The sequence below is a fragment of the Bos grunniens genome, chromosome 14 (genome assembly GCF_055505025.1).
Source record: "Bos grunniens cultivar Pamir isolate PY7600 chromosome 14, Bosgru_T2T1.0, whole genome shotgun sequence".
NCBI lineage: Eukaryota > Metazoa > Chordata > Mammalia > Artiodactyla > Bovidae > Bos > Bos grunniens.
In genome coordinates this window covers 36,353,220-36,378,037 of record NC_141178.1, presented here as the reverse complement: position 1 = coordinate 36,378,037, position 24,818 = coordinate 36,353,220, and the positions used below count along the sequence as shown (strand labels likewise).

The 24,818-nt window shown below is 41.0% G+C and overlaps 1 protein-coding gene across 38 annotated transcripts in view; it reads left to right on the top strand.

The window, feature by feature from the left end:
* SAMD12 (sterile alpha motif domain containing 12) overlaps positions 1 to 24,818 on the top strand; it is a 451,161-nt gene that overhangs the window by 337,273 nt on the left and 89,070 nt on the right. The window contains exon 7 of one of the 38 annotated variants that reach the window (XM_086336377.1): positions 16,222 to 16,315. The exons of 36 other annotated variants lie outside the window; for them this stretch is intronic. In XM_086336377.1, the coding sequence (XP_086192503.1) occupies positions 16,222 to 16,292 (71 nt within the window). In that variant the 3' untranslated portion in view covers positions 16,293 to 16,315. Of the gene's footprint in view, positions 1 to 81; positions 13,771 to 16,221; positions 16,316 to 24,818 lie in introns of those variants that run through there. One more of the 38 variants, XM_086336378.1, reaches the window with a different exon arrangement.

Genomic DNA, 24,818 nt, shown 5'->3' with positions numbered 1-24,818 from the left:
GTCTGACATGAAAGCCACCCACCCTCAGATTGAGCTGCAAGGATGCCCCAAACTGAGACTGAGTTCTGTTCAACCGAATAGGTTGCACTGCTCTTACTTCAGTGTGGATTAACCATCAGCTTTCGAACTGTGGTATTGGAGAAGACTCATGAGACTGCCTTGGACAGCGTGGAGATGAAACCAGTCAATCCTAAAGGAAATCAACCCAGAATATTCATTGGAAGGACTGATGCTGGAGCTCCAATTCTTTGGAGCTGACTTATTGGAAAAGACCCAGATGCTGGGAAAGATTGAGGGCAAGAGGAGAACGGTCGACAGAGGATGAGATGATTGGATTGCATCACCAACTCGATGGGCTTGAGTTTGAGCAAACTCTGGGAGAGGGTGAAGGACAGGGAAGCCTGGCGGGTTGCAGTCCATGGGGTTGCAAAGAGTCAGACATGACTTAGTGACTGAACAGAAAACAATCGGCTTTAAGATGGGCCTTCAATGCCTAGGAAATCAAGTGCGAGAGTAGCCTATAGAGCTAGCTTGTGTCTGAAGACAGAGTGGCACATCATTTCTCACTGGCATCCGATGCCCCTTCCCCTCTCCCTGTCACATCTCGTCCAGCGTAGAAACCCAAGTGGGCCAGTTGACTGGCTGTGAAGGGGGTTGGGGATTGCTTGGAAGAACGGGCTTGGAGCCCCATGGGTAGGAAATGCCACAGTTTGGATCCAGGATCTGACTGTGCATGGGGGTGTTTTGCATTTCACATCTTCATCTGGCTTCTAGCAGCACACATCTGGCTCTGATTTTCACTAAAGTGTTAAAAAAAAAAAAAGAAAAAAAAGTAAAGTGGCTATATTAATGCTCAAGGAGTTATTTCCTAAGAAGATAAATCTGCTGAGGGGGACATGTATTTCCAAACCAAATATAAATTGACTTCTGTATTTTCCATTTTCAGTTTTGTATGTTGTCTTTTCATTCACAAATGTGGATTAGATGCCTAGTCTGTGCCGCCACTGGACTTCCCCAGGTGGCTCAGTGATAAAGAATCCACCTGCCAGTGCAGGAGACGCATGTTCTGGGTCAGGAAGATCCCCTGGAGGAGGAACTGGCAACAACTCCAGTATGCTTGCCTGGGAAATCCCATGGACGGAGGAACCTGGTGAGCCACGGTCCGTGGGATCGCAGAGGCCAGCGTGACTTAGCGGCTAAACAACCGTGCCACGATTACAGTGAGCAAAACAAACGATTTTTCTGGCCCACAAAGTAACATTCTCATCAGTGATCATGAATCTTCAGAGTTGGCTGTATACAGATCCTTAGCATTTCAAACTATTTTACCATGTCGAAACACCTTATGGCTAAATGTCAGCATCTCCTGTGTATAAAGAGGGGAATGGGTCTGCAGAATCCTTAGGGTACCTGGAAGACATTCAGCTGGCTGGCTGGCTCTGCCATCGGGTCTTGGGGTCTTGGGGAAGGTGCTTAATGTTTTTGGGTTTCAAACTTTGCATAAGTAAAATGAAATAATGCCCAATTTGCAAGGGCTTGTTTGTTTTTCCCCCAAGTGGAATGAAGATTGAAGTCTAGCCTGGCCTAATAGTAATAGAAGTAGCTATTATTGTATTTTTGCTGTTTTTTCTGTGAATCAGTTAATATAGCTTTTGAGACAAGGATTCCAGAATGTGTTTTATTAGGTTTACCAAAATCGCCTGGTTCTGGTTTGCCGCAGTTTATAGTAGGCAGTAATAGAATTCAGTTTCTAAAGCATCACTCTGTAGCAGTTTCATCCTTTTATATACCCACATGCAGGAGCACAGATGAAAAGAGATGCATATGTTCACTCTTGCCTGGTAAAGCAGGGTCATGCATAGGATCCAGTACAGGCTGTCACTAAAGAGTCAGCTGCTGAAAAACCAAACTCTGAAGTCACGCTATTTTGATTTCAAGCAAGCAAAACACACGACAGTTTATATAGATCTTTTCTGTTCCTCTAAATGTTTCCTTCCATGTTAGAAAAATGACAAATATTTTTTCTGGGAACTAAAGGGTAAATAGATGATCATAAGGAGACTTCAGGAAGTATAGCATATATTTCCTTTCAGAGCCAAGAACACGTGGAAATCAGGCCTCTGAAACATCAGCCAGATGCTGGAAACTCTTATGATTTGGTTTCATTAAAGATACCAAAGAATAATTAGACCATAAGGGGAATTCTGTTTTCCATTCCCCGGGGACTAGGATTAGTAAGTGATTTTACATGTCAGGTTTTTTTTTTTTTTTCCACTTCCTGTTTTGTTCCTATTTGAGAAAACTGTTTGCCAAATGACGGGAACAAATAGAGTGGGAATACCCAAGCACCGGAGGCTATATGGCTGACCCAAGGAATGATGCTATGGGCTTCCCAGGTGGTACTAGTGGTAAAGAACCTACCTGCCAATGCAGGAGACATAGAAATGTGGATTCAGTCTTTGAGTCGGTAAGATCCCCTGGAGAAGGACACAGCAATCCAGTCCAGTTATTCTTAGCCTGGAGAATCCTTTAGACAGAGGAGCCTGGCAGGCTACAGTCTGTGAGTTTGCAGAGTCGGACATGGCTGAAGTGACTTGGAATAATGCTAGTTATTTTTATTCCTGCCAGCCTGATCTAGGCTCTCCTGCAGGCCTTGGGTAGATTCTCTTTTCATCTAGGCAACCAAAGTGATAGAACTTTGGTATCTTTTTTCCATTGTTAATATGAAAAAAAAAGAAAGATAAAAGAAAATATGTATGCATAGAAATAAAATGAAGTTACTTGATGTGTTAGTGTTCCTAACAACTAAACACAGCGAAACACTATCAAAATAGGAAAGACTTTCAAGGTTTTCATTGTACTAAGAACTGTACACAAATAAATTGAAGTATAAATGTAAGCCAGCATTTCAGTTAAACTGCTCATTAAAATAATTAGGCCAGTGAAGCGAGGACTGTGTAAGCCAAGGAAATTGTGAGGTTTGGTTAAAATCCCCTCGCTGCAGGTATGTATAGAATTGAATGGGAAGGGAGTTGTAAAGCTATGGGTTTAGTAAATAAAACCTGTTCTGTGCTAAAAGTCGAAAGATACTGGGAAAAAACTAAAAAAAAGAAACCAATTTTAATCTGTATAGAGTTGTAGTAATAGGAGTCCTAAACTGGAAGGGATTTTTGTTAAACCATTTGTTAACTGGCCACCATCAGGTTTCCATTAAATTTTATTTTTCCCTCTGAGTTTTAATTTTTGAAAGATCCCCTTTACAATTTACACTTATTAAGTAGCAATTAATTAGACTTCCCACTAAGTAAAAACACAATCCTCCAATTAGAGTATTGCCTTAGCATGGAATAACAACCAACTACTGTTTGCCCTTTCAATTCATATGATTTAAAAAACTAAATGTGACATTTTAATTTTCCAGTGTTATCTTACCATGGGTAGATGTGTGAATTCTGTTAGACTTTTTCTGAGAAGCAAAAATAGTGCCAGGAGGCCCTGGAAACTCTTATGATTTGGTTGGAAAAAAGTGCCAGGAGTTGCCACTCTTGAGGGTGACTAGTTGCCACCCACTGTCTGTTCCAGTCTCTTCGTTGTCTGGTGGGTTTAATGGTTCAGCCTGAGACTGCACAGTTTAGTGCAAGGTCAAGGCTAAAATACAGGTCGGTTGATTTTTCAGTCTAGTCCTCTTTTTGCTAAACACCCTGCTGCTTGATAAACTTGGGAGCCTGAGGAATTTTGAGTGCTAATAATTCCAAGATTTTAGAAGCACAGCTGCATTTGAAAGTCTGTAAAAATTGCACTGTAGTAACCCATTTTCTCCTCTGGCTTTCTCATTAAATTTTCTTAATATCAAACTGGTCATTTTTTATTTTTGTCTCATGGGCCACGCTGTTCTACAAGGGCCATACTTCCTGCTTAGTTGATCCTCTGTAGAACTTCCAAGTCATTGCGTCTTCTCTATTTGAGTCTTTAGAATGAAACTTGCCTCCTGCAAACACTTCTATTTGATCAAATTAACAGTAAGACCTAGAAAAGCTCAGAAGACACCTCTCTTCAAAGATAATTGTGTTAGGATTGCTTCTTTTTTAAAAAAATGTTTATTTATTGATTTGACTGCCCCAGGTCTTAGTTGCGGCATGTGGGATCTTACGTTGCAGCATATGAACTCTTAGTTGTGGCATGTGGGATCTAGTTCCCTGAGCAGGGATTGAACCTGGGCCCCCTGCATGGGGAGCACAGAGTCTTAGCCATTGGAAGACCAGGGAAGTCCCAAGGTTGCTTCTTTCTCATGAGAGCTAAATTTGGAATCGAACCCTATACACCGTATCTCTGAGCAAGCTGGTAAGCAACTCAGATGTGCTGTTGAGAACTCAAAAAAAAGAGTATGCACTCCTCCATCTATAGGATTCTCTAGACAAGAATACTGGAGTGGGTTGCCTTGCCTTCCTCCAGGGGATCTTCCCAATCCAGGGATCGAACCCATGTACATCTCCTGGATTGGCAGGTGGGTTCTTTACCCCTAGCGCCACCTGGGAAGCCCCAGATATTTGAGTCCGTACTAAATATGTTTGGAACTGTATCCTTTCAGAACTGTAGGGAAAGTACAGTTGGCTTCAGAAAAGTGATAACATTGAAAAAAAGCAGTGTGGCTAAAAATTAGAATTGGTGCCAGCCACTTAGGGAGCATTAGCCACCCCTGAATCTGGTTACCACTACTGTAAGTTCAGAAGCCATAGTGAATAACCAGCCCATCACACCTGGCACCATTGTCTTTTTAGACCACCTGAGCATGCAGTGAACACATGAAAGGTTGCCATTGCCTATGGAAGCTTTTTTAGAAAACGCGAGCTCACTGGGTGCCCCACAGGCCCCTCATAGCATCCAAATTACATTTGGAGAATGGAACGTTTAACTACCTGCCATTTTAAGCTGCTGCTGCCAAGGAACCTCTGTCCTGAGGCTGCTTCGGGGAGACATCTGCAAGGTCTAAAGGGTGTCTCTCTTTCAACCTATCAATTAGGAAAAGAGCAGAGGGAGATGTGATAGATTACATGGCCCTAAGATGGATCGCTCTGAAAACTCTCATATTGGCAAGAGTAATTCAAATTGCCAGGAATCCAAACTTTGCCGTGTGACAGCCACAGAAGTCTGACGGGGTTTGACTGGTTTATCCTGCTAAATGAAGCCGCTGAGATGACTGTCGTGGGGTGATTGATAAAGTGCATAAATCTTAACTATGGAAAAAAGAGAAGATGAATCGACACACACATAGATTGGAAATGTAATGAAACCAAATTGAAGATACCAGGACTTCCTAATATAGTACACGAAAACAGTACCCTATTTAGTGTTCCTCATGGGTCCCATTCCATCGGCCTCGTTTTGCAAATGACCGGGAGGACATGTTTGGTTTTCATTTTTCTCGCATAAGAGACCTAAACTGGCAACAGAGCAAGAAAATAAATAATAATGACAACATAGTGAATACATGCCTCTGGTATTTATCATTTATTATTTATTTCCCTCATGTTAATGGAGCTTGGAGAAAAAAAAAAGATGGCTTCTGCTTCCCTCCAAGCTGCTACTGAATGCTGTTAGTGATCATATGCAAAGTTATGGTAGTTTTCAAAGTAATTAGAACCCCGAGCAAATAAACACTAAATGGGCTCTCATCTTTGAAGTTATTTTTTCTAACTAAATAGCTCTGTTCTGCTATAATTATATACTAGTCATTATAAAATTAAAAATCATTTTAAGTGAATGAATGCTTTTTTAAGAAGCATTTGTTTCTTGCTAATTATTACCAGCTAATTATAGTTTATGATGGTCTTTGAGAAATCTGAAATCACTGCCTTTAAGCCCTAGTCCCCAATGGTTGCAAATTTCAATTCCAGAAAGAAAAGAAAAATGATGGAGAAGAGGGTCCAAAGCAATGAAAATCTAAATTTTCACGACTTTGAAAATATCTGACTTTCTGAAGGTCATCACAGACAGATGGCATGAAAAAAGCTTTGTCTTGTGGACCGGCACTTCTAGAAGCACTACTGGAAGCTAACTGTGACCTTTGCATGTTAATTAATGTCTCTAAGCCTCAATCTTTGCATTTTTGAAATGAGGATAATATCTACCTTGCAGCATTGTTTTGAGGATTAAAGATAATGTCTATAAAATTTTTAGCACAGGAACTGGTATCATAATTAGTAGCTATTATTATTAGCATCGTTTATCATCATTTATGGTTTTTTTCATGCTAAGAAAATTTACTACTGCTCAGAGGCCCAAGCTTGGTCTTTAGGACAGCCAGTCCTTGGCTTCTTGTGACAATGTTGCTTTCAGTGGCAAATTAGTTTCTACCAAAAACATGGCATTTAAGTTAAACAATCTGGAAACGTGTCAGTTTCCCATGTTATTTTTCTTCCTTTTGGGGCTAAAACCAGAAGAATGGTGGGAAGAAAGTGACTGTACAGGGCACATGATTTATGAGGGGCTTTCCCGTGAACCAGCAAGTTCTGGAAAGCCCACCAGTCATAGTTTCATGCAGGTCCACACTTTCTTAATATCTCCCAAGGACAATAAGGAAAATAAATAAGAAGGGTAAACAGCAATAACAGAAAATCAAACAGGCTTCCCTGATAGCTCAGTTGGTACAGAATCCACCTGCAATTCAGGAGACCCCAGTTTGATTCCTGGATCAGGAAGATCCACTGGAGAAGGGATAGGCTACCCACTCCAGTATTCTTGCCTGGAGAATTCCATGGACTGTATAGTCCATGGGGTCGCAAAGAGTCAGACACGACTGAACGACTTTCACTTTCAAACTGAGAAATAAGACAAACCCCTACAGATAAGCCCAAGTTCTCTCTCTCTTTACTCTATTACAAAGTAATACCATGAGTTAAACAGGTTAATAAAACCTGGGTACCAGGTGTTTTGGGAGGGAGGGAGAGGTGATGAATGTCACTTTTGGGGTTTCCCTCTATCTCCCAGCACTGTTCCAACTGTCTCCATCAGAAAGCTCTTTCCTTTTACTGACCTTAGCTCTTTGCTTTGACTTCTCATTTCTCATTTTGTTGTTGACATAGAGAACATTCTTCCTAGCTCCTGGGTTTCCAAGGACTAACTTTGCTGCTCTCTGCTCTTTAGTTGCTCACTCGAGTCCAAGCCTTTTTGCCCCCCTGGACTGTAGCCCACCAAACTCCTCTGTGCATGGAATTTCCCAGGCAAGAATACTACAGTAGGTTGCCATTTCCTTCTCCAGGGGAATCTTCCCGATCCAGCAATAAAATCCGCGTCTCCTGCTTGGCAGGTGGACTTTTACCACTGAGCCACCTGGGAGGCCCTGAGTTTGCTGATGGTTCCTTATATCCCAGGCACTGAAAATGCTTCACATGTGTTATCCTAATTAATCCTCAGAACAACTCAGTATTACAATTGAGGGGCAGAAAAAAAAAAGTGACCTCTTTCAAGTACGTGAGATCAGGCTACCTTCCTAGCTATGACATGGTGGGTACAGATTGGTAATTCCAGGTGAAATATCCACCAGAGAAACCAAATTTTCATCTAAGTATAGATGATACAAAGGGCAATGGGGCTATGATTCCTCAGTCTGACTTCTCCAAGCTCCCTCAGTGCAATGTGTCTAGTTCTTCTGGTGTGTAGTTGTTGATCAAGAGACACAAATATGGGACCCCCCTGGCAGTCCAGTGATTAAGTCTGTGCTTCCAGTGCAGGGGAACTAAGGATCCCACACGCCATGTGGTGGTTTAGTCACTGCTAAGCTGCTGCTAAGTCACTTCAGTCGTGTCTGACTCTGTGCGATTCCATAGACGCAGCCCACCAGGTTCCCCCGTCCCTGGGATTCTCCAGGCAAGAACACTGGAGTGGGTTGCCATTTCCTTCTCCAATGCATGAAAGTGAAAAGTGAAAGTGAAGTCACTCAGTCGTGTCCGACTCTTAGCGACCTCATGGACTGCAGCCTACCAGGCTCCTCCATCCATGGGATTTTCCAGGCAAGAGTCCTGGAATGGGGTGCCATCTAGTCACGTCCAACTCTTTGTGACCCCATAGCCTGCCAGGCTCCTCTGTCCAGGGAATTCTCCGGGCAAGAACACTGGAGTGGGTTGCCCTTCCCTTCTCCAGGGGATCTTCCTGATCCAGGAATCGAATGCAGGTCTCCCACAATGCAGACATATAACTGTGGAAGACCTATAGGCACAGCCCCCAAAATTTAATAATAATAAAATAGTGTTTATTAAAAGAAAAAGTCACAAATCCAACTGACTTTCATGCATGCTTTCTTCCTTCCTCCTTGGAGCCATACATTTCTTACAGCTTCCTGGTCCCACTACTCTGACTTCCCGGTTAAAAGGAGAGAGAGAACCTTGCCAGGTTATGACATATCCCCTCAGGGGTAACGGAAGAACATGCTGTCATTTCAATGGAATAAGGGTGTGGTAGTGTTGGCCTTTATTATTTTTCTTAAAGATACTGGAAAGAAAAAAAAGGTTGGATGTTTTTCAGAGGAGAGATTGATGGGAGACAGGAAACCATACTGAGATGAATTGAATGCCCCCCGCAAAAAAAAGACAAGAAAAATTGCCCTTCCTAACTGCATCTCATTCCGAAGAGTCCAACACAGCTGTCTAACATATGCTTCTCCCCACCCACCAAACTCAAGCACCGGTAATACAACCAGCCGTGCTGTGTCTTTCTCCAAGTATCAAACACAGATTCTCACAGGATCAGATTTTTATAATAATTTTCTAATAGTAAGAGCTACTGATTTGTACACCCACTCTGTGCCAGATATGGAACTAGGTCCCATTCAGTCCCTGCAGTAACTCTGAAATTGGTAAACTTTTATTCCTAGCTTACAAGAAAGCCAAGACTAAACAAGTTTAAGCAAATTGTTGCTGACATGTAGTTTGTTGTTCAGTCACTAAGTCATGTCCAGCTCTTTGCAACCCCCTGGACTGCAGCACACCAGGCTCCCCTGTCCTTCACTATCTCCCAGAGTTTGCTCAAATTCATGCCCATTGAGTTGGTGATGCCATCCAACCATCTCATCCTCTGCCACCCTCTTCTCCACCCTCTTCTTTTGCCTTCAGTCTTTCCCAGCATCAGGGTCTTTTCCAGTGAGTTGGCTCTACACATCAGGTGGGTAAAGTATTGATGCTTCAGCATCAGTCCTTCTAATGAATATTCAGAGTTGATTTCCTTTAGGATTGAGTGGCTTGATCTCCTTACAGTCCAAGGAACTCTCAACAGTCCTTTCCAGCACCAGAATTTGAAAGCATTGATTCTTTGGTGCTCAGCCCTCTTTATGGTCCAATCCTCACCTCAGTACATGACCACCAGCAAAACCATAGCTTTGACTACAGAGATCTTTGTTGGCCAAGTGATGTCTCTGCTTTTAATATACTGTCTAGGTTTGTCATAGCTTTCCTCCCACGGACCAAGCGTCTTTTAATTACATGGCTGTAGTCACCATCTACAGTGATTTCTGGAGCCCAAGAAAATAAAATCTCTCAGTGCTTCCACTTTTTCCCTTTCTGTTTGCCATGAAGTGATGGCACCAGATAGCATGATCTTAGTTTTTTCAATGTTGAGTTTTAAGCCAACTTGTTCACTCCCTTCTTTCACCCTTATCAAGTTAGAAATGGGGATATCTGGTATCGAAACTAAGCCCCACTGTCTTTCAAGACTGGCCATTTCTACTATGCCTCGTTGTCAGTAACAGCACAGAGTAGGGAACAGGGTTTTAAGAAAATCTGTTTGATAACCCAGTAACCCAAAGAAATAGCATTCGTTTCTTTTCTCTTAATGGCAACATTTAGAGTTCATTAAATACAATAAACCTTCAAACTGTTCTACGGCTTTTCTGCTTACCTATTTCTTTTTTTAAAAAAAAAATTCTGTGTCCTCCCTGATATTAATATGATCACCATAATAAGAGGACTATTGGTTCTCTCATGGAAGATTGATTCAAGACGAGTACCCACAGCACATTTTGGGCAAAATGGATTTACAAAACACTCAGAGTTTGGAGATCCAGTCCAAAAATCCACGCCTTCAGCCAGTAGTTCAGGCTCTTTCTTGTGACCATTCCTGAACAAACATGGCTAAGAGCAGAGAAACTGAATAAGGAATCAGCAGGAACATGCCTGAGTAGAAAAGAATATGGCATTTAGAGGGAACGTGGGGCAGATCGTTTATCTCTGCCTGGGATCATGTAGTTCCCAACAACAGATGAATTTTTGTCCACTGTTTCTCCAAGATTCTCCTATAGCCTGATTTCTAGAAAACAGTTATGTGAGTATCCATATGTCACCTCTGGCAATTGTAAGAGAATTTAATGAATTTTTATAACATCATTTCCAGGCAACTTTGATGTTCCATTTTGGTCTAAATAGTGTAAGAGGGATTATTTCAAATTCCTTATGGATGAAGATTGGAGGGAACAGGGATACATCAGGCAATCAGAATCACTCACTTGTCAATCTAATTGTGCAGATGTTCAAAACAGGATATGCTGATTCTTGTCCAATGCTATGTGAAATTTTATGGAATCATATTGCTTGAAGGGAAGTTATGAGGTCATGCTAGCCAGTTCTGCCTCAAGCCACATACACAGCAAACCTTAACTGTTAAACATGAAGAGAGTAGCTTATTGTTTCATCTCTCTTTAAGAAAGGAAAGAAACCTGGAGCTTTCTTCATTTTATCATAAAGGGGGCAAAAAGTGATCATCAGGGTTGCCCATAATGAGTCTAAAGATGTATATTTGGAAAGGCTTCATTTAATAATCTTTGGTGGATAGAAGGTTTGGCAGTCTTTTAAAGTCATGTATCTGTTACCCATTTTCTTGACATGAAGTCTATGATTCATAGTCATCTTTGTTCTTTGAAAATGAACTCACACACCTTCCAGAATGTGATACATTTTACTTTAGGGTGCCTGCAGGCCTCTACCGACCAGAAGCCACTGTGTCTCCATGTTGGAATTTATGGATGGAAACATTCTGTATTAGGGGAATTTTCTGAGTCAAACTCCCAAAGAGTGAGAAGAAAACCCTACTCTCCAACCCCAGGACAATCCCTGTTCCATATTTACGTACACATTCCACATTCATCTCCTCTGTTTATACATTGGCTATTTGAAATCTTTATTCATTCTGTTTCTAACCTCTCCCCACCCCAATCTCTCCAACTTCTAGCCATACAAACAAGTACGAGGGGAAACCCTTTCTCTTCACAGAAGGCTCATCACTGGAGTCTAAGATGTACCTCTCTTCCCTAGAGTTCAGTACTTGAGGTTCTTACTCAAGTTCAGGTTAGTTAGTATTAGTTCAGGTGTGGCCAACAGCTTCGTTTCACATGCCAGTTCGGATTGGGTGAGGCTGATTAGACAAAGATTACAAGGCCACTTATCTGTGAGGAGAATGTGGTGACAGGTTAGCAGCATCTTTCATGAGTATGGATATGGGAATAGAATATCTGCGCTATAAATGTACCCTTCCAAAACTCACTCATAAACACCTAGAGAATAAGAATCTCTTACTTTGTATTTTAAATACTTTGCGTACCTGATACAGTTCTGACATCAGGAATGAATTCTAAATGAGCCTAGAAGGCAATATCTTATTTTTACCCAAAGATAACATTGTCTCTAAAAGCACCAGAGAAGGAGTACTGTGTACTTTTTTCCATGACTCTCAGCCAAGTATCAGAATAAAGTGAAATTCCACATGCAGCCATACTTAGAAGTAGATTTTAGTTGTGATACTTCTGGGCCCTTTGGAATTTTTATTGTTTGTAAAAAAATCCACGAGAGCAATTGTCCAGCTCCTTCTACCTGATACCTAATTTGGGCTGAAATGATAGGCCTACAGGAAAAAATCTTAAAAATAAAAATATGTATCTGGCTGATATAAAAATGAAATAAATGTGCAGGGTGCTGCTGCTGCTAAGTCGCTTCAGTCGTGTCCGACTCTGTGCGACCCCGTAGACGGCAGCCCACCAGGCTCCCCCATCCCTGGGATTCTCCAGGCAAGAACACTGGAGTAGGTTGCCATTTCCTTCTCCAGTGCATGAAAGTAAAAAGTGAAAGTGAAGTCACTCAGTTGTGTCCGACTCTCCGTGACCCCATGGACTGCAGCCTACCAGGCTCCTCTGTCCATGGGATTTTCCAGGCAAGAGTACTGGAGTGGGGTGCCATCACCTTCTTCAAAATGTGCAGGGAACCACAGCTAATGAAAGTAGCTCACACGATAAAAATAGTCATATTTGCTTTGAAAACCCGCATTGAATTTCTAGAGGGAACAACCTGGTGGTGTTGACTGAAGCATCTAAATCCTGATCCCTCTCCAGTTTCGGCAGATTCCCAAAACATTGGAGGTTCATTCTCATTTCATAAAGAATAAAAAACTCCCCTATAGTTACAGAACTTATTGCCAGGGTTAATTGGAATTTTAACTTCAACAACTTCTGGAGGCTTCGAGCAAAATATTGTACATGTGAAAGGCAAGAGAAATAAGTTGTAGGAAACTGACAGGTTGGGTTTACACAGAAGTTTCCCTTTCTTTGGAGGAAAGCTCTTGAGCTGATCGAAGAAATAGGCAGCTGCCAGGGCCCAGCTTTTAATCTGTTCAGCAGACAACCTTCCCTAGCCTATATAGAACACATCAAAGGGAGAGACAGCCTTTGCCCACCTTGAACCTTATGCCCTTAGGAAAATGGGAAGAACAATGGACTTATTATTGGAGAAGGCAATGGCACCCCACTCCAGTACTCTTTCCTGGAAAATCCCATGGAGAGAGGAGCCTGGTGGGCTGCAGTCCACAGGGTTGCTAAGAGTTGGACACGACTGAGCGACTTCACTTTCACTTTTCACTTTCTGCATTGGAGAAGGAAATGACTACCTACTCCAGTATTATTGCCTGGAGAATCCCAGGGACAGGGCAGCCTGGTGGGCTGCCATCTATGGGGTCGCACAGAGTCGAACACGACTAAAGAGATGTAGCAGCAGCAGTGGCAGTATTATTGGGTTGGCCAAGAAGTTTGTTCAGATTCTTCCATGAAAAACCTAAACAGACTTCTTGGCCAACCCGATAGAAGCCCCCAGTGCGAGTTTTGACTTCCCCAGTGGCTCAGCAGTAAAGAATTCACCTGCAATGCAGGAGATGCGGGTTCAATCCCTGGGTTGGGAAGATCCCCTGGAATAGGAAATGGCAGCCCACTCCACTATTCTTGCCTGGAAAATCCCATGAACAGAGGAACCTGGTGAGCTACCGTCCGTGGGGTTTCAAAGAGTCAGACTAAGCACACACATGCACGGTGTAGGTTTCTTCAAGACAGCTGACATTGAACATGTAATATAGCCAGTTTAAACATTGACTTCCTCTCTGGGGAAAAAAAAAAAAAAAAACTGTTTTTGCTTACACCACAGGGTTGAGATGGTCAGATAAGAAAATGGAAGTGAAGACTTCCCTGGTAATCCAGTGGTTAAGAATCCACCTGGCATTGCAAGGGACATGGGTCCAATCCTGGGTCCAAGAAGATCCCACATGCTGTGGGGCAGCTAAACTCATATGCTCTAGAGCCCAGGACCTGCAGCTACTGAGTCCATGTGCCCTAGAGTGTGTGGTCTGCAACAAGAGAAGCTATTGCAGTGAGAAGCCCCTGCACCGCAACTAGAGAATAGTCCCCACTCTCTGCAAGTAGAGAAAGCCTCTGCGCAACTGTAAAGCCTCCAATTAAAATAAATAAATAAATTTTAAAAAATAAGTAATAAGTAAAAAGACCCAGCACAGCCAAAAATAAATAAATGATATTTAAAAAAATAGAAAATGAAAGTGAAAGAATCTGATAAACTGTAATCAAGGCAAATCATGCTGTTACCATCCGGTGTCACTCAGCTCCTAGTTGGTTACCCCTGTCTAAACAACTTGCCTTAAAACAGAGTTATTAAAGTCTTTCTGGTGTTGACCTCGCTTCTGCCAAAAATACCTGAAGCATGCAACACCTGTGTATAACTTGTGGCTTTCTGTACTAGATGGTGGGAGAGGAGATAGACTTTGAAATGACACTGCACTACCCCCCCACTCAGTGCGACCCATAGCCTTTCATGTAGAAAAATGCATGATGAGCGCATCTTAGGGAGGATAGAGGAGATGTGGGTGTAGAAATTGAGGAAGGGTTTTCAACTATCCCTGGAGTCATACTCAGTAAGGGGTCTACTGAGTCACACTAAAGGCATCTACATATAAGGCCACCATGACTAAAGCTACTTAGAACCCTGCCAGCTTCTTTGGGGCCCGATGGCCACCCAGTGCAGGTTTCTAAACTATTTCTAGATGTATCATGTTTACAGAAACAACTGCCATGTAGACGGCATATCCCCTTTTCTCTCCAGTCTAGAGCTTATCCCTTTATGCCAAATATCAGCAGTTCCTTAAAATGTCTAGTATGTATTGGGATGCATGCGTGCTCATTCGTGTCTGACTCTTTGTGACCCCATGGACTGTAGCCCCACCAGGCTCCTCTGTTCATGGGATTCTCCAGGCAATAATACTGGAGTAGGTAATCACTCCCTACTCGAGGGGATCTTCTGATGACCGAACCCGTGTCTCTTGCCTCTCCTGCATCGGCACGTATTCATTCAGCTGACGTGTACTGTTTACCTGTCACAGCTTCCGTGCTAGGAACTGATGATAAAACAGTGAGCATGTCAGAAGGAGTTACTGTCACATAGCATTTTCACCTCTAAGCCCACCACCACTACACACAGGGAGGCCCTTGAACAAGGGGCTTCTCTGATGCTGCATTTTTAAAGAACACTGGATTCCAGGTCTCCACTGAACCTCAGTTCTTTCTCTCTTACTAACTCACCATGTCACCTCTCTCATTCTCCATTTCCTAATCTGTGAAATTAGAGGCTGAAATGAGTTCTCTTCGGACCCTTTTGATTCTAGAATAACCTGCTTTCCTGGCCTTAACAGAACATGTGCTTCAACTGCCGTATCTGTTGGAAAATTATATTTGCCCTACTAGCACCACTGCCAGTTTCTGATATTGAATTTAGAGAATATGTTGAGTTTGAACAATACAAGGTGTCCAGCTACACATAAGGTGCTGCTAAGACTATGCTGAGGATGTGATCACTACCGCAGGCCAAAAGCAGGGCAGCCTTGCAGCTTCCGCTTGGGGCTCCTGAACGTACGCTGGTGCCACTTAAAGGAAAAGCGTGGAACCACCTGCCGCTGTGCAGGTGGCTGACATAGCTGGCAATTATTAAGAACTGTTATTTCTAGAGAACCTCTCCCACCAAAGTGCTTGGGGCACAATACATATATAGTCGTACAACTGAGATAAGTCTCAGTTGCCTAATGAGAAAATTACCTCCTGTCACCATTTATGTGTGTTCCCTAGAAGCTAGGTTCAAACCAGTTTCTCCTCATTTCTGAAGAATGCTTGATCCTTTTCTTTCCCTTCTGCTGCTGCTTGGAGTAGGCTTTTGGAAGGAAATCTGTGTTTTCTTTCTCCTAAGCTTGATGGGCCAAGGTCACAGTCCCCTCAGGGTCACTAAATATTATCATCATCCTGGCTGTCACCGTGTTTATACTGAGAGCTGTAATCACCAAATCTCCAAGAGGTATTGAAACAGGAGGGAAGAGGGACAGGGCACATTATTCTTTAAAAGAATAATATAACCATAGGACATGACAAAAACTGGCTAGAACCAACTAGGTCCAAGATGGCAAAAGACCTTGAACTTCATTGTATGCTCACTGTAGTTGTTGTTGCTTAGTCGCTAAGTCGTGTCCAGTTCTTCATGACCCTGTGGACTGTAGCTCACCAGGCTCTTCTGTCCATGGGATTTCTCAGGCAAGAATACTGGAGTGGGTTGCCATTTCCTTTTCCAGGGGATCTTCCCAACCCCAGGGATCAAATCCAGGTCTCCTGCTTGGCAGGCGATGAGCCACCTGTGAAGCCCCCAACATTAGCTAATGACATGCCCACTAGCACCGTGACTGTTTAGAGCTAACCATAAAACGCCAAAAGTGGCAGTGACCCAATTCCTAGAAAGGCTCCTGAGGCAGTTGGAATAATCCTCCTACTCGTTAGCTTATGAAATTACCCAGCTCATAAAAACCAACCATGCCATGTTTCAGGGTCTCTCACCTTCTGAGATGGCTCACACCCTTTCTTATGTTTCTTTCTAGATAAATCCACATCTTACCTATCACTTTGTCTCCCATTGAATTCTTTCTGCAATGAGACATCAAGAACCTGAGCTTCCTTAGGTCCTAAGACCAGGTGTGTGATCTCAAATAAAAGACCGTGGATTCGAGTCCCAATCTGAGTTGCATGGTTTCAGTATCAATGATGACAATATTATCCTTGATTCTATCCCAAACTCATTTATCTCTGCCCTTATAGCATTAGAGTGGACAGTGCAGCTAATTGGACATGAGCTCAGTGCACTTTGAGTGACTGCAATCCTCTCTGAGTTGCTTGGCTACAAAATGGCACTAGGAAAATGTTTTGCATTTGTTTAACATCATAAGGACTGGACTGAAAGGTATATTTTGACTAAGAATGAGGACATTGTGCTATCATTTACATAGGGATTTGCTTTTGGTATTCCTTGTTGAGCTAAAGAAAACGTTAAGGCTATTGATTTCATGGTTGATCTGGGCACTCACAGCAGAATAAAGCCTAGAAGCATTTATTATGCTTCCCGCATCGCCATCATGAAATTAACAAGAAGGCCCAGTGCCATGTGGCCAGGCAGACAAACTACAAAGGTCAACTGAGAATCTCAGTGGTGTCATTTAGGAGGGAATCACTGGCAGATATGAAATTTGCCAAGGTTAAGTCACGTGTGTCTGTGTGTTTAAATATGTGGTTGTCTGTGCTCTAGTTGTTTGCTTCCCTAACTACCTCTTTGGGGAAATGAATGCCATAGGACCAAGCTGTCCATTTCCCCCTGGCTGCCCCCAAAATGAAACAAATCTCAGACACACAGGGAGAATAGAATTATGCTGCATGGAAATCAGCAAAATGCATCAAATATGCACGTCCAGATTACACTATTAAAATAGACTTTTTACTTTTCCCTCTTACTTATTTAAAGCACTGACGATGCATGCCACAGTGTCAGAACAAGGAAGTGGTAGGAGAATTAACCATTTCAGTTTTGTGTCTGATAGCCATAGACTTGGCTACAGGTCACAGCATAATTCAAATGTGAACCAAAAATGAGTGATTAAAATCATTTAAAAAGATACAGTGTTTGCATCACTTCTCACGTAACCACTTCTTATTAGAGTTAATCATAAGCATTAGTGAGAAGATGCTCATGTATGATTATTGCCTAATATTAAAATACATAAAGGCACACCCCCGTTTGATCTAGATTTCCATTCCAGTTAAAAGCAAGGGGAGGTGTTAGGATATTTTTCTTTTCATGTGTACTCTGTTGGTAATAAAGGGCTATTGGTCTGATCAGTAGGTCTTAAAATAATAACACTAACACCGGCTGATTGTAATTTGTATTTCAGAAAAATAGTTGTTTTACGTTCCATCACGTGGAGGGAAAAAAATTGTCAGGGGTGAGCACTTTTGAGCTTTTTGATCCCTTGGAATTCATCTTCATTTTTGCACTGGAGGCTGAAGCAGCCGCAGACCCAGATGTGCAGTTGATTTTTGTTCAATTTCAACTCTTTGGGGAAAATTACACAGAATTGCGTAATTTTTTTCTTAAATGCCCAGATTATGTAAACACACCCTTTTCATTCTAATAAGAAAGCTAGAGCCACCCACTGGGAGAGCATGCTAGTACCTTTTTCCTCTAAATTGTATTTGGGAGCAAATCTTGAACAAGAAAGAGTTTAGATCCTTTTATAACCTGGCATGTGACAACATCTTATGAGCCACTTTGCAGATACACTTGGCCATATATGATGAAACATTGCACTTGGCTTTCCGTCAGTTTATACTGCCATGTTTGTCTCTTTGATCATGTATGAAACCTCAGAATAGACAACTTACTGGACATAGTTTTGCATTTGCGTTCACTGAACTCTAAATTATAGTGATCCAAACTTTAACGCCTTTCCATATGACTTGAGGGCTTCCCTGGTAGCTCAGAGGGTAAAGAATTTGCCTGTAATACATGAGACCGGAGTTCAATACCTGGGTCAGGAAGATCCCCTGGAGAAGGAAACGGCTACCCACTCCAGTATTCTTGCCTGGAGAATTCCATGGACAGAGGAGCCTGGCGGGCTGTACAGTCCATGGGGTCGCAAAGAGTCAGACATGACTGAGTGACCAATAATTTTTTTTTTCTTATGGCTTGAGAGTAAGCTTTTTCTGGATATGTTGCTTTCAACCTGGTCTTGAATAGAAATGGCTCTGTTCCACTGGTAAGGCAGCCACTGATCAATGAAAAAGGGCCCATGTACGGTCTTTATGCTTTGTTCTCCATGCTGCCTGCATGCAGGAACTTTCTTGGATCCACTTTAGACATTCAAATTCAGCTAGGAAAAAGGGGGACTTGTGGAAAGACAGAAAAAGAGAGCCTTTTCCTCAGCTCTTTGCCTGTGGTAAATTCCACAGTGATAAAGCAGGAAATTAAATAAGATTAGTTTATCTATGGCATTAGATTTGGCAAGGTTGCCTCCAATAATACTTTAGGCTTAGCCTGCAGAACTACGTGGGCTCTTGCATAAACAGATATGTGTTTCATGAGAATTAGAATGGAAACTAACATCAAGAGATTTTATGGAAGGCTTAATTACCCTCAGAGGCTTGAAGAGTATGAATTATGAGATATTTGGTCAAAAGTAAAAATGGTAATTAAAAATTGCTTGACATTAGGACCCAAACAAAGGTTTGCTTTGAAAGCATTTGTTTATGTTATCATTGTTTGCTTTCCCACAATCTGGTCTCTTTCTGGAGTCAATAAATACCACGTTTGCTAACAGAATGAGTGCTAGCAATTAGCAGAGTTCCAACCAATGCCGGGTAAATAGCTGCATTGTTTTCTTTGAAAATTACCAGTGAAAAACTAACCAGAATTGTTTTTACCAGTTCTGAAAAGAATCTCTCAGAGCTCTTTATTTGGGGGAAAAGTAGCAAGAGTCAGGATAAAGGGCATGGACTCTGGGATTCAATAAGCAAGAGTTTGAATCCCAATTCAGTAAATTAATAATCTCAAAATGTGGTCTCAGGTACCTCATCTATAAAATGAGGGTACTAATAAAAACTCTCCAATGGAGTCATGATAAGGATTAAATAAAGTGAGTATTAAAAGTAGTATACATAGTGGAGGGGAAAGCATCTCATTAGGGTTAATCCTTTTTGTTTCCTTGATCCCTAAATAATATCATTGCGAGTAGAATTCTGCAAATTTTGTAGGAGACATTCAAGTCAAATCTATTTGTTTATCCCTATTGTGCTAGGCCTGCATAAACCTGTCAAAACAACATAAGGGAATGAGTGTGTTGGAACCAAAGCCTGGGATTTCATTTCTAGCTAGATGAATGACCAGATATTTAGAGAAAAGCCTTCCCAGTCTGCATTTAAGCACGCTGGATGATGATAGATTGATAGATATAGAGATACAAAATCAAGAAACATCCAGAAAGCTCTACTTCACAGGAGTAAGCAAGTCCTGGAGCTGGCACTTGTGGTCTAGGTTTAGAGCTACGCACTTGTGAGGAAAGGCGGAGTGGAGTTAAAATCTGGACTCTGAGCATATTGGGAAGTTGAATCAGATGTCCCTCACAAAAAGCCAAAACCTTGAAGTCCAAACATTCTCCATAGGTGAATTAGGAAAAATAAAACCTACACCACAGAAGTCTTGCTTTCCACAACTCCCAATGGTACAGACTGCATACAGTCTAATTTCTAAGCTTGTGGAAGAAAAACTGCGGAGAGAGAAAAACTTCAAAAATCCTCAAGAAGTCAAGAAAGAAAAATGATAATAGTGGAAGTATAGAAAGAGTGGAACAGATGCCACAAAATAAAGCTGGGGAAGTGAATCTAGTTATTTCAGTAGCCAAAACCAATGTGATTGTACTATCCTTCCCTACTAAAAGTCAGTAGTTATCAAACTAGATAAACACACACACACGCTATCAGACAGAATCCAGCTATGTGTTGTTTAGAAGAGACACTGAATGGTTGAAACTAAGGATGAGAAAAAGATAGTCTAGGCAGACATTAGCCTAAATGAAACTTTCATTGATATAATAATAATATCAAATAAAAACAAAACTAAAGCCAAAAAATATGCTAGAGATATGGAGGTACACTGAATTTTCTTAAAAGTTAACATTCATCAGAAAACTGTAATAATGTTCAATTTTTATGTAATGAATAGTATAGCTTCAAATCGTAAAGACAAACTGATAGAATTACAGTGAGAAATATACAACGCCACATCATAGTAGGAAATTTTTACTTGTTGCTTTTAGTAGAATACAGAAAACTAGAACAACACAACAGATAAGCTTGACTGCGAGGACACACACAGAACAGTCTTCCAACAGCCGGAGAGTAGAAATTCCTTTGAGAGAGACCCAGAAAATTCATAAAAAATTAATCATATTCTAGGGCATACACAAAGTCTCTACAAATGTTAAAGAATCTATTAGATCACACAAAATATAAATAAATCAGTCATAAAAAGGTAAATGCATGTGTATATAAGTTTTAAAGCCCACTTTTAAATTACATGTAGATCAAAGAATGAATCATAATGGAAGTATGTAAATTAGGTGATAATATAAATAATACTTCAGAAAGTATGTGACAAGAAGCTAAAGTAATACTTAAAGAAAAATTTATAGCCTTGAATGCTTATATTAGGGGAAAAAATGTACTGAGTGAATCATCAACTGAAAAATTTGAAAAAGAGCAGCAAAGTAAACCCAGAAATACTAGCAGGGAAATTGAGATTTAAAAAAAAATGAAATAGAAAATACCAATAGAGATCATCATTACTCTTTGAAATAATGAGACTGATCACACAAAAATATTGTGTAAATAATAGATATAAAGTAATTACAAATGCACAAGAAGTTAATTAGATAAGGCAAAATTATAAACTTCTTTATGCAGATAAATTTGCAAATTTAGGTAAAATGTATAATCTAAAAATACAAATAATCAAAAGTAATTTGTGAAAAAAATAAAAATCCTGAATGATCTCATCATGAGTAAAATTAGTGAAGTTTTTTCTACTGGAAAACACTAGACAAGATTTTACTTATGAGTTATGCCAAATATTAAATTCTAAAATACATAAAATATTTTAGGCAATAGTGAAAGAAGGAGGGAATAATCCCAGACTTTTTCTACAAGGCCAATATTAACCATGGATCCAAACTTGACATAGACAGTATAAGATAATAAATTACACACAATTCAAATATCTAGAACAGTAACAGGTAAAAAGAATATTAGCAAACCAAAATAAGATTTTTAAAAGATGTATCATAAATGTGGCTTATCCCTGGAAGCACAGTTGTTGTTGCTGTTCAGTCACTCAGTCGTGTCTGACTCTTTGTGACCCCATGGGCTGCAGCATGCCAGGCTTACCTGTCCTTCACCATCTCCCAGAGCTTGCTCAAGCTCATGTCCTTTGAGTTGGTGATGCCATCCAACCATCTCATCATCTGTCATACCCTCTCCTCCTGCCCTCATCCTCTCCGAGGGTTAGTCCGTTGTTAGAAAGTTATTGAATGTGATATGTCATGTCAACTGAGTAGAGAAAATCATGTATCATCTCAATACATATCAAAAATCATTCAGTAAAATTTTATAATTCATTCATGATAAAAATTCTCATCAAACTAGGAATAGAATGGAACTTTCTTAATCTGATAATATATTGGGTTGGCCAGTTAAGTTGTTGAGATTTTTCCATAAAATGTAACAGAAAGAGCCAAACAAACTTTTTTGCCAACCCAATATATTTACTGGAGAAGGCAGTGGTCACCCACTCCAGTACTCTTGCCTGGAAAATCCCATGGACAGAGGAGCCTAGTAGGCTGCAGTCCATGGGGTCGCAAAGAGTCGGACATGACTGAGCAACTTCTTTCACTTTTCACTTTCATGCATTGGAGAAGGAAATGGTAGCCCACTCCAGCGTTCTTGCCTGGAGAATCCCAGGGATGGGGGAGCCTGGTGGGCTGCCATCTATGGGGTCACACAGAGTCAGACACAACTGAAGCGACTTAGCAGTAGCAGTAGCAGTAATATATCTACAAAAAAAAAAAAATCGTATTTAATGGTGAAGTACTTTTGAAAGCCCCTTTAAAATCAGCAACAAAATGAGGAGGCTAGCTATCACTACATGTATTCAAAATACTTTGGAGGTTCTAGAGAAATATGGCTAGTGAGTAATTTGTATACCAGGAGATAGGCACCAGAATGTTCAGAACAGTTTTGATTTCAATAGCATAAAACTGGAAATTACCCAGCTATCCCTTGACTTAGATTGTTAAATCAGTCTTGACATCTTCATATAATGCCCTTCTATCACATCAAGTAAACCAATGGACCTTATCTTTATGTCTTTACATGGATAAGTAGTGTTGAACAAAACTAATCACAGAAGAATGCATATATTAGTATCATTCCATTTACATGAAGTGTACATAAAATTTAGAAACAGGCAAACTCTCATGTATTTTTATATGCTAAACACTGTTCTTTTTTGTTAATTTTTAAATGTTTATTTTATATTGGAGTATAATTGATTAAGTTAGTTTCAAATATACAGCTGAGTGATTCAGTTATACATATATTGATACATGTATCTATTCTTTTTCAAATTCTTTTCCCATTTAGGTTATTACAAAATATTGAGCAGAGTTCCCGGTGCTATACCGTAGGTCCTTGTTGGTTATCTATTTTAAGTATAGCACTGTGTACAAAATACATATATAAACTATAAAGAAAAATAAGGTACTAACATTCAGAATTTTGGTTACATCTGAGGGGAGCAGAGGAGATGGGCTTAGGGAAGGGCTTATGTACAGTTTTCTGTATCTTAAGCTTTTAAGAGGTACGCAGTTCAGTTCAGTCACTCAGTCGTGTCCGACTCTTTGCGACCCCATGAATCGCAGCACGCCAGGCCTCCCTGTCCATCACCATCTCCCGGAGATCACTCAAACTCACGTCCATCTAGTCGATGATGCCATCCAGCCATCTCATCCTCTGTCGTCCCCTTCTCCTCCTGCCCCCAATCCTTCCCAGCATCAGACTCTTTTCCAATGAGTCAACTCTTTGCATGAGGTGGCCAAAGTACTGGAGTTTCAGCTTTAGCATCATTCCTTCCAAAGAAAACCCAGGGCTGATCTCCTTTAGAATGGACTGGTTGGATCTCCTTGCAGTCCAAGGGACGCTCAAGAGTCTTCTCCAACACCACAGTTCAAAAGTATCAATTCTTGGGTGCTCAGCTTTCTTCACAGTCCAACTCTCACATCCATACATGACCACTGGAAAAACCATAGCCTTGACTAGATGGACCTTTGTTGGCAAAGTAATGTCTCTGCTTTTGAATATGCTATCTAGGTGGGTCATAACTTTCCTTCCAAGGAGTAAGTGTCTTTTAATTTCATGGTTGCAGTCACCATCTGCAGTGATTTTGGAGCCCCCAAAAATAAAGTCTGACACTGTTTCCACTGTTCCCCATCTATTTCCCATGAAGTGATGGGACCAGATGCCATGATCTTCGTTTTCTGAATGTTAAGCTTTAAGCCAACTTTTCCACTCTCCTCTTTCGCTTTCATCAAGAGGCTTTTTAATTCCTCTTCACTTTCTGCCATAAGGGTGGTGTCATCTGCATATCTGAGGTTATTGATATTTCTCCCGGCAATCTTGATTCCAGCTTGTGCTGCTTCCAGCCCAGCGTTTCTCATGATGTACTCTGCATATTGTTATTATTAGACTCTACATTTTGTATTTTCTGTACTATATTTCATAATGTATAAAAACAAAAAATTGTATGAATGTGGGTGGAATACACATTCTTTGATATAGCGTCCTATTACCCTATCAAAGGAAGAATCTGCCTGCCAATGCAGGAGAGGCAGGTTTGATCCTCTGAAAAAGGAAATGGCAACCCACTCCAGTATTCTTGCCTGGAAAGTCCCACAGATAGAGGAGCCTGGTGGGCTACAGTCCATAGGGTTGCAAAAGAGTTGAACATGATTTAGTGACTAAACAACCACAACAACCCTATCAAAGGCATCAGTTCTGGAAACTTGCCAATTTATATATAAGACACCTCACATGGTAATCATCTAACTATTGTCCTTTGTGTTTATTTGGTTGTGGCCAAAGTCTCCTCCATTATTTTTCTTCACATTCTTTTAAATCCACACTTTCATTTCTTACAGCCATAGATCCATGTCATGCAGTATTCATAACTACATGCTCATTCAGTCATTTGGAAATTCCTTAAATTCCTAAGGTACTTCCTCATCTGTGAAGCAGAAAATGTAATACCTGTCTCAGACCAGGCCAGTGCACGTTAAACAAAGTGATTATCAGCCTGGACTTTAGTAAGTACCAAGTACATGTTAACCATTATTGATTGTTTTTGTGAAATAGAATAGTATATGTAGGGTTCCAAGAAAATGTTGCATGTGGTGTGAGCATTGAATACATCACATTCTGAGTGTCATGGATCCAGGCCTGAGTTCATTTCCCTTTGATGATCTTCCAGGGACGCTTGTGCCGACCTCCAAGGCTATACCGATTTGCATGATGCTCAGCCCTGTTTCAATAGGACACATTCCTT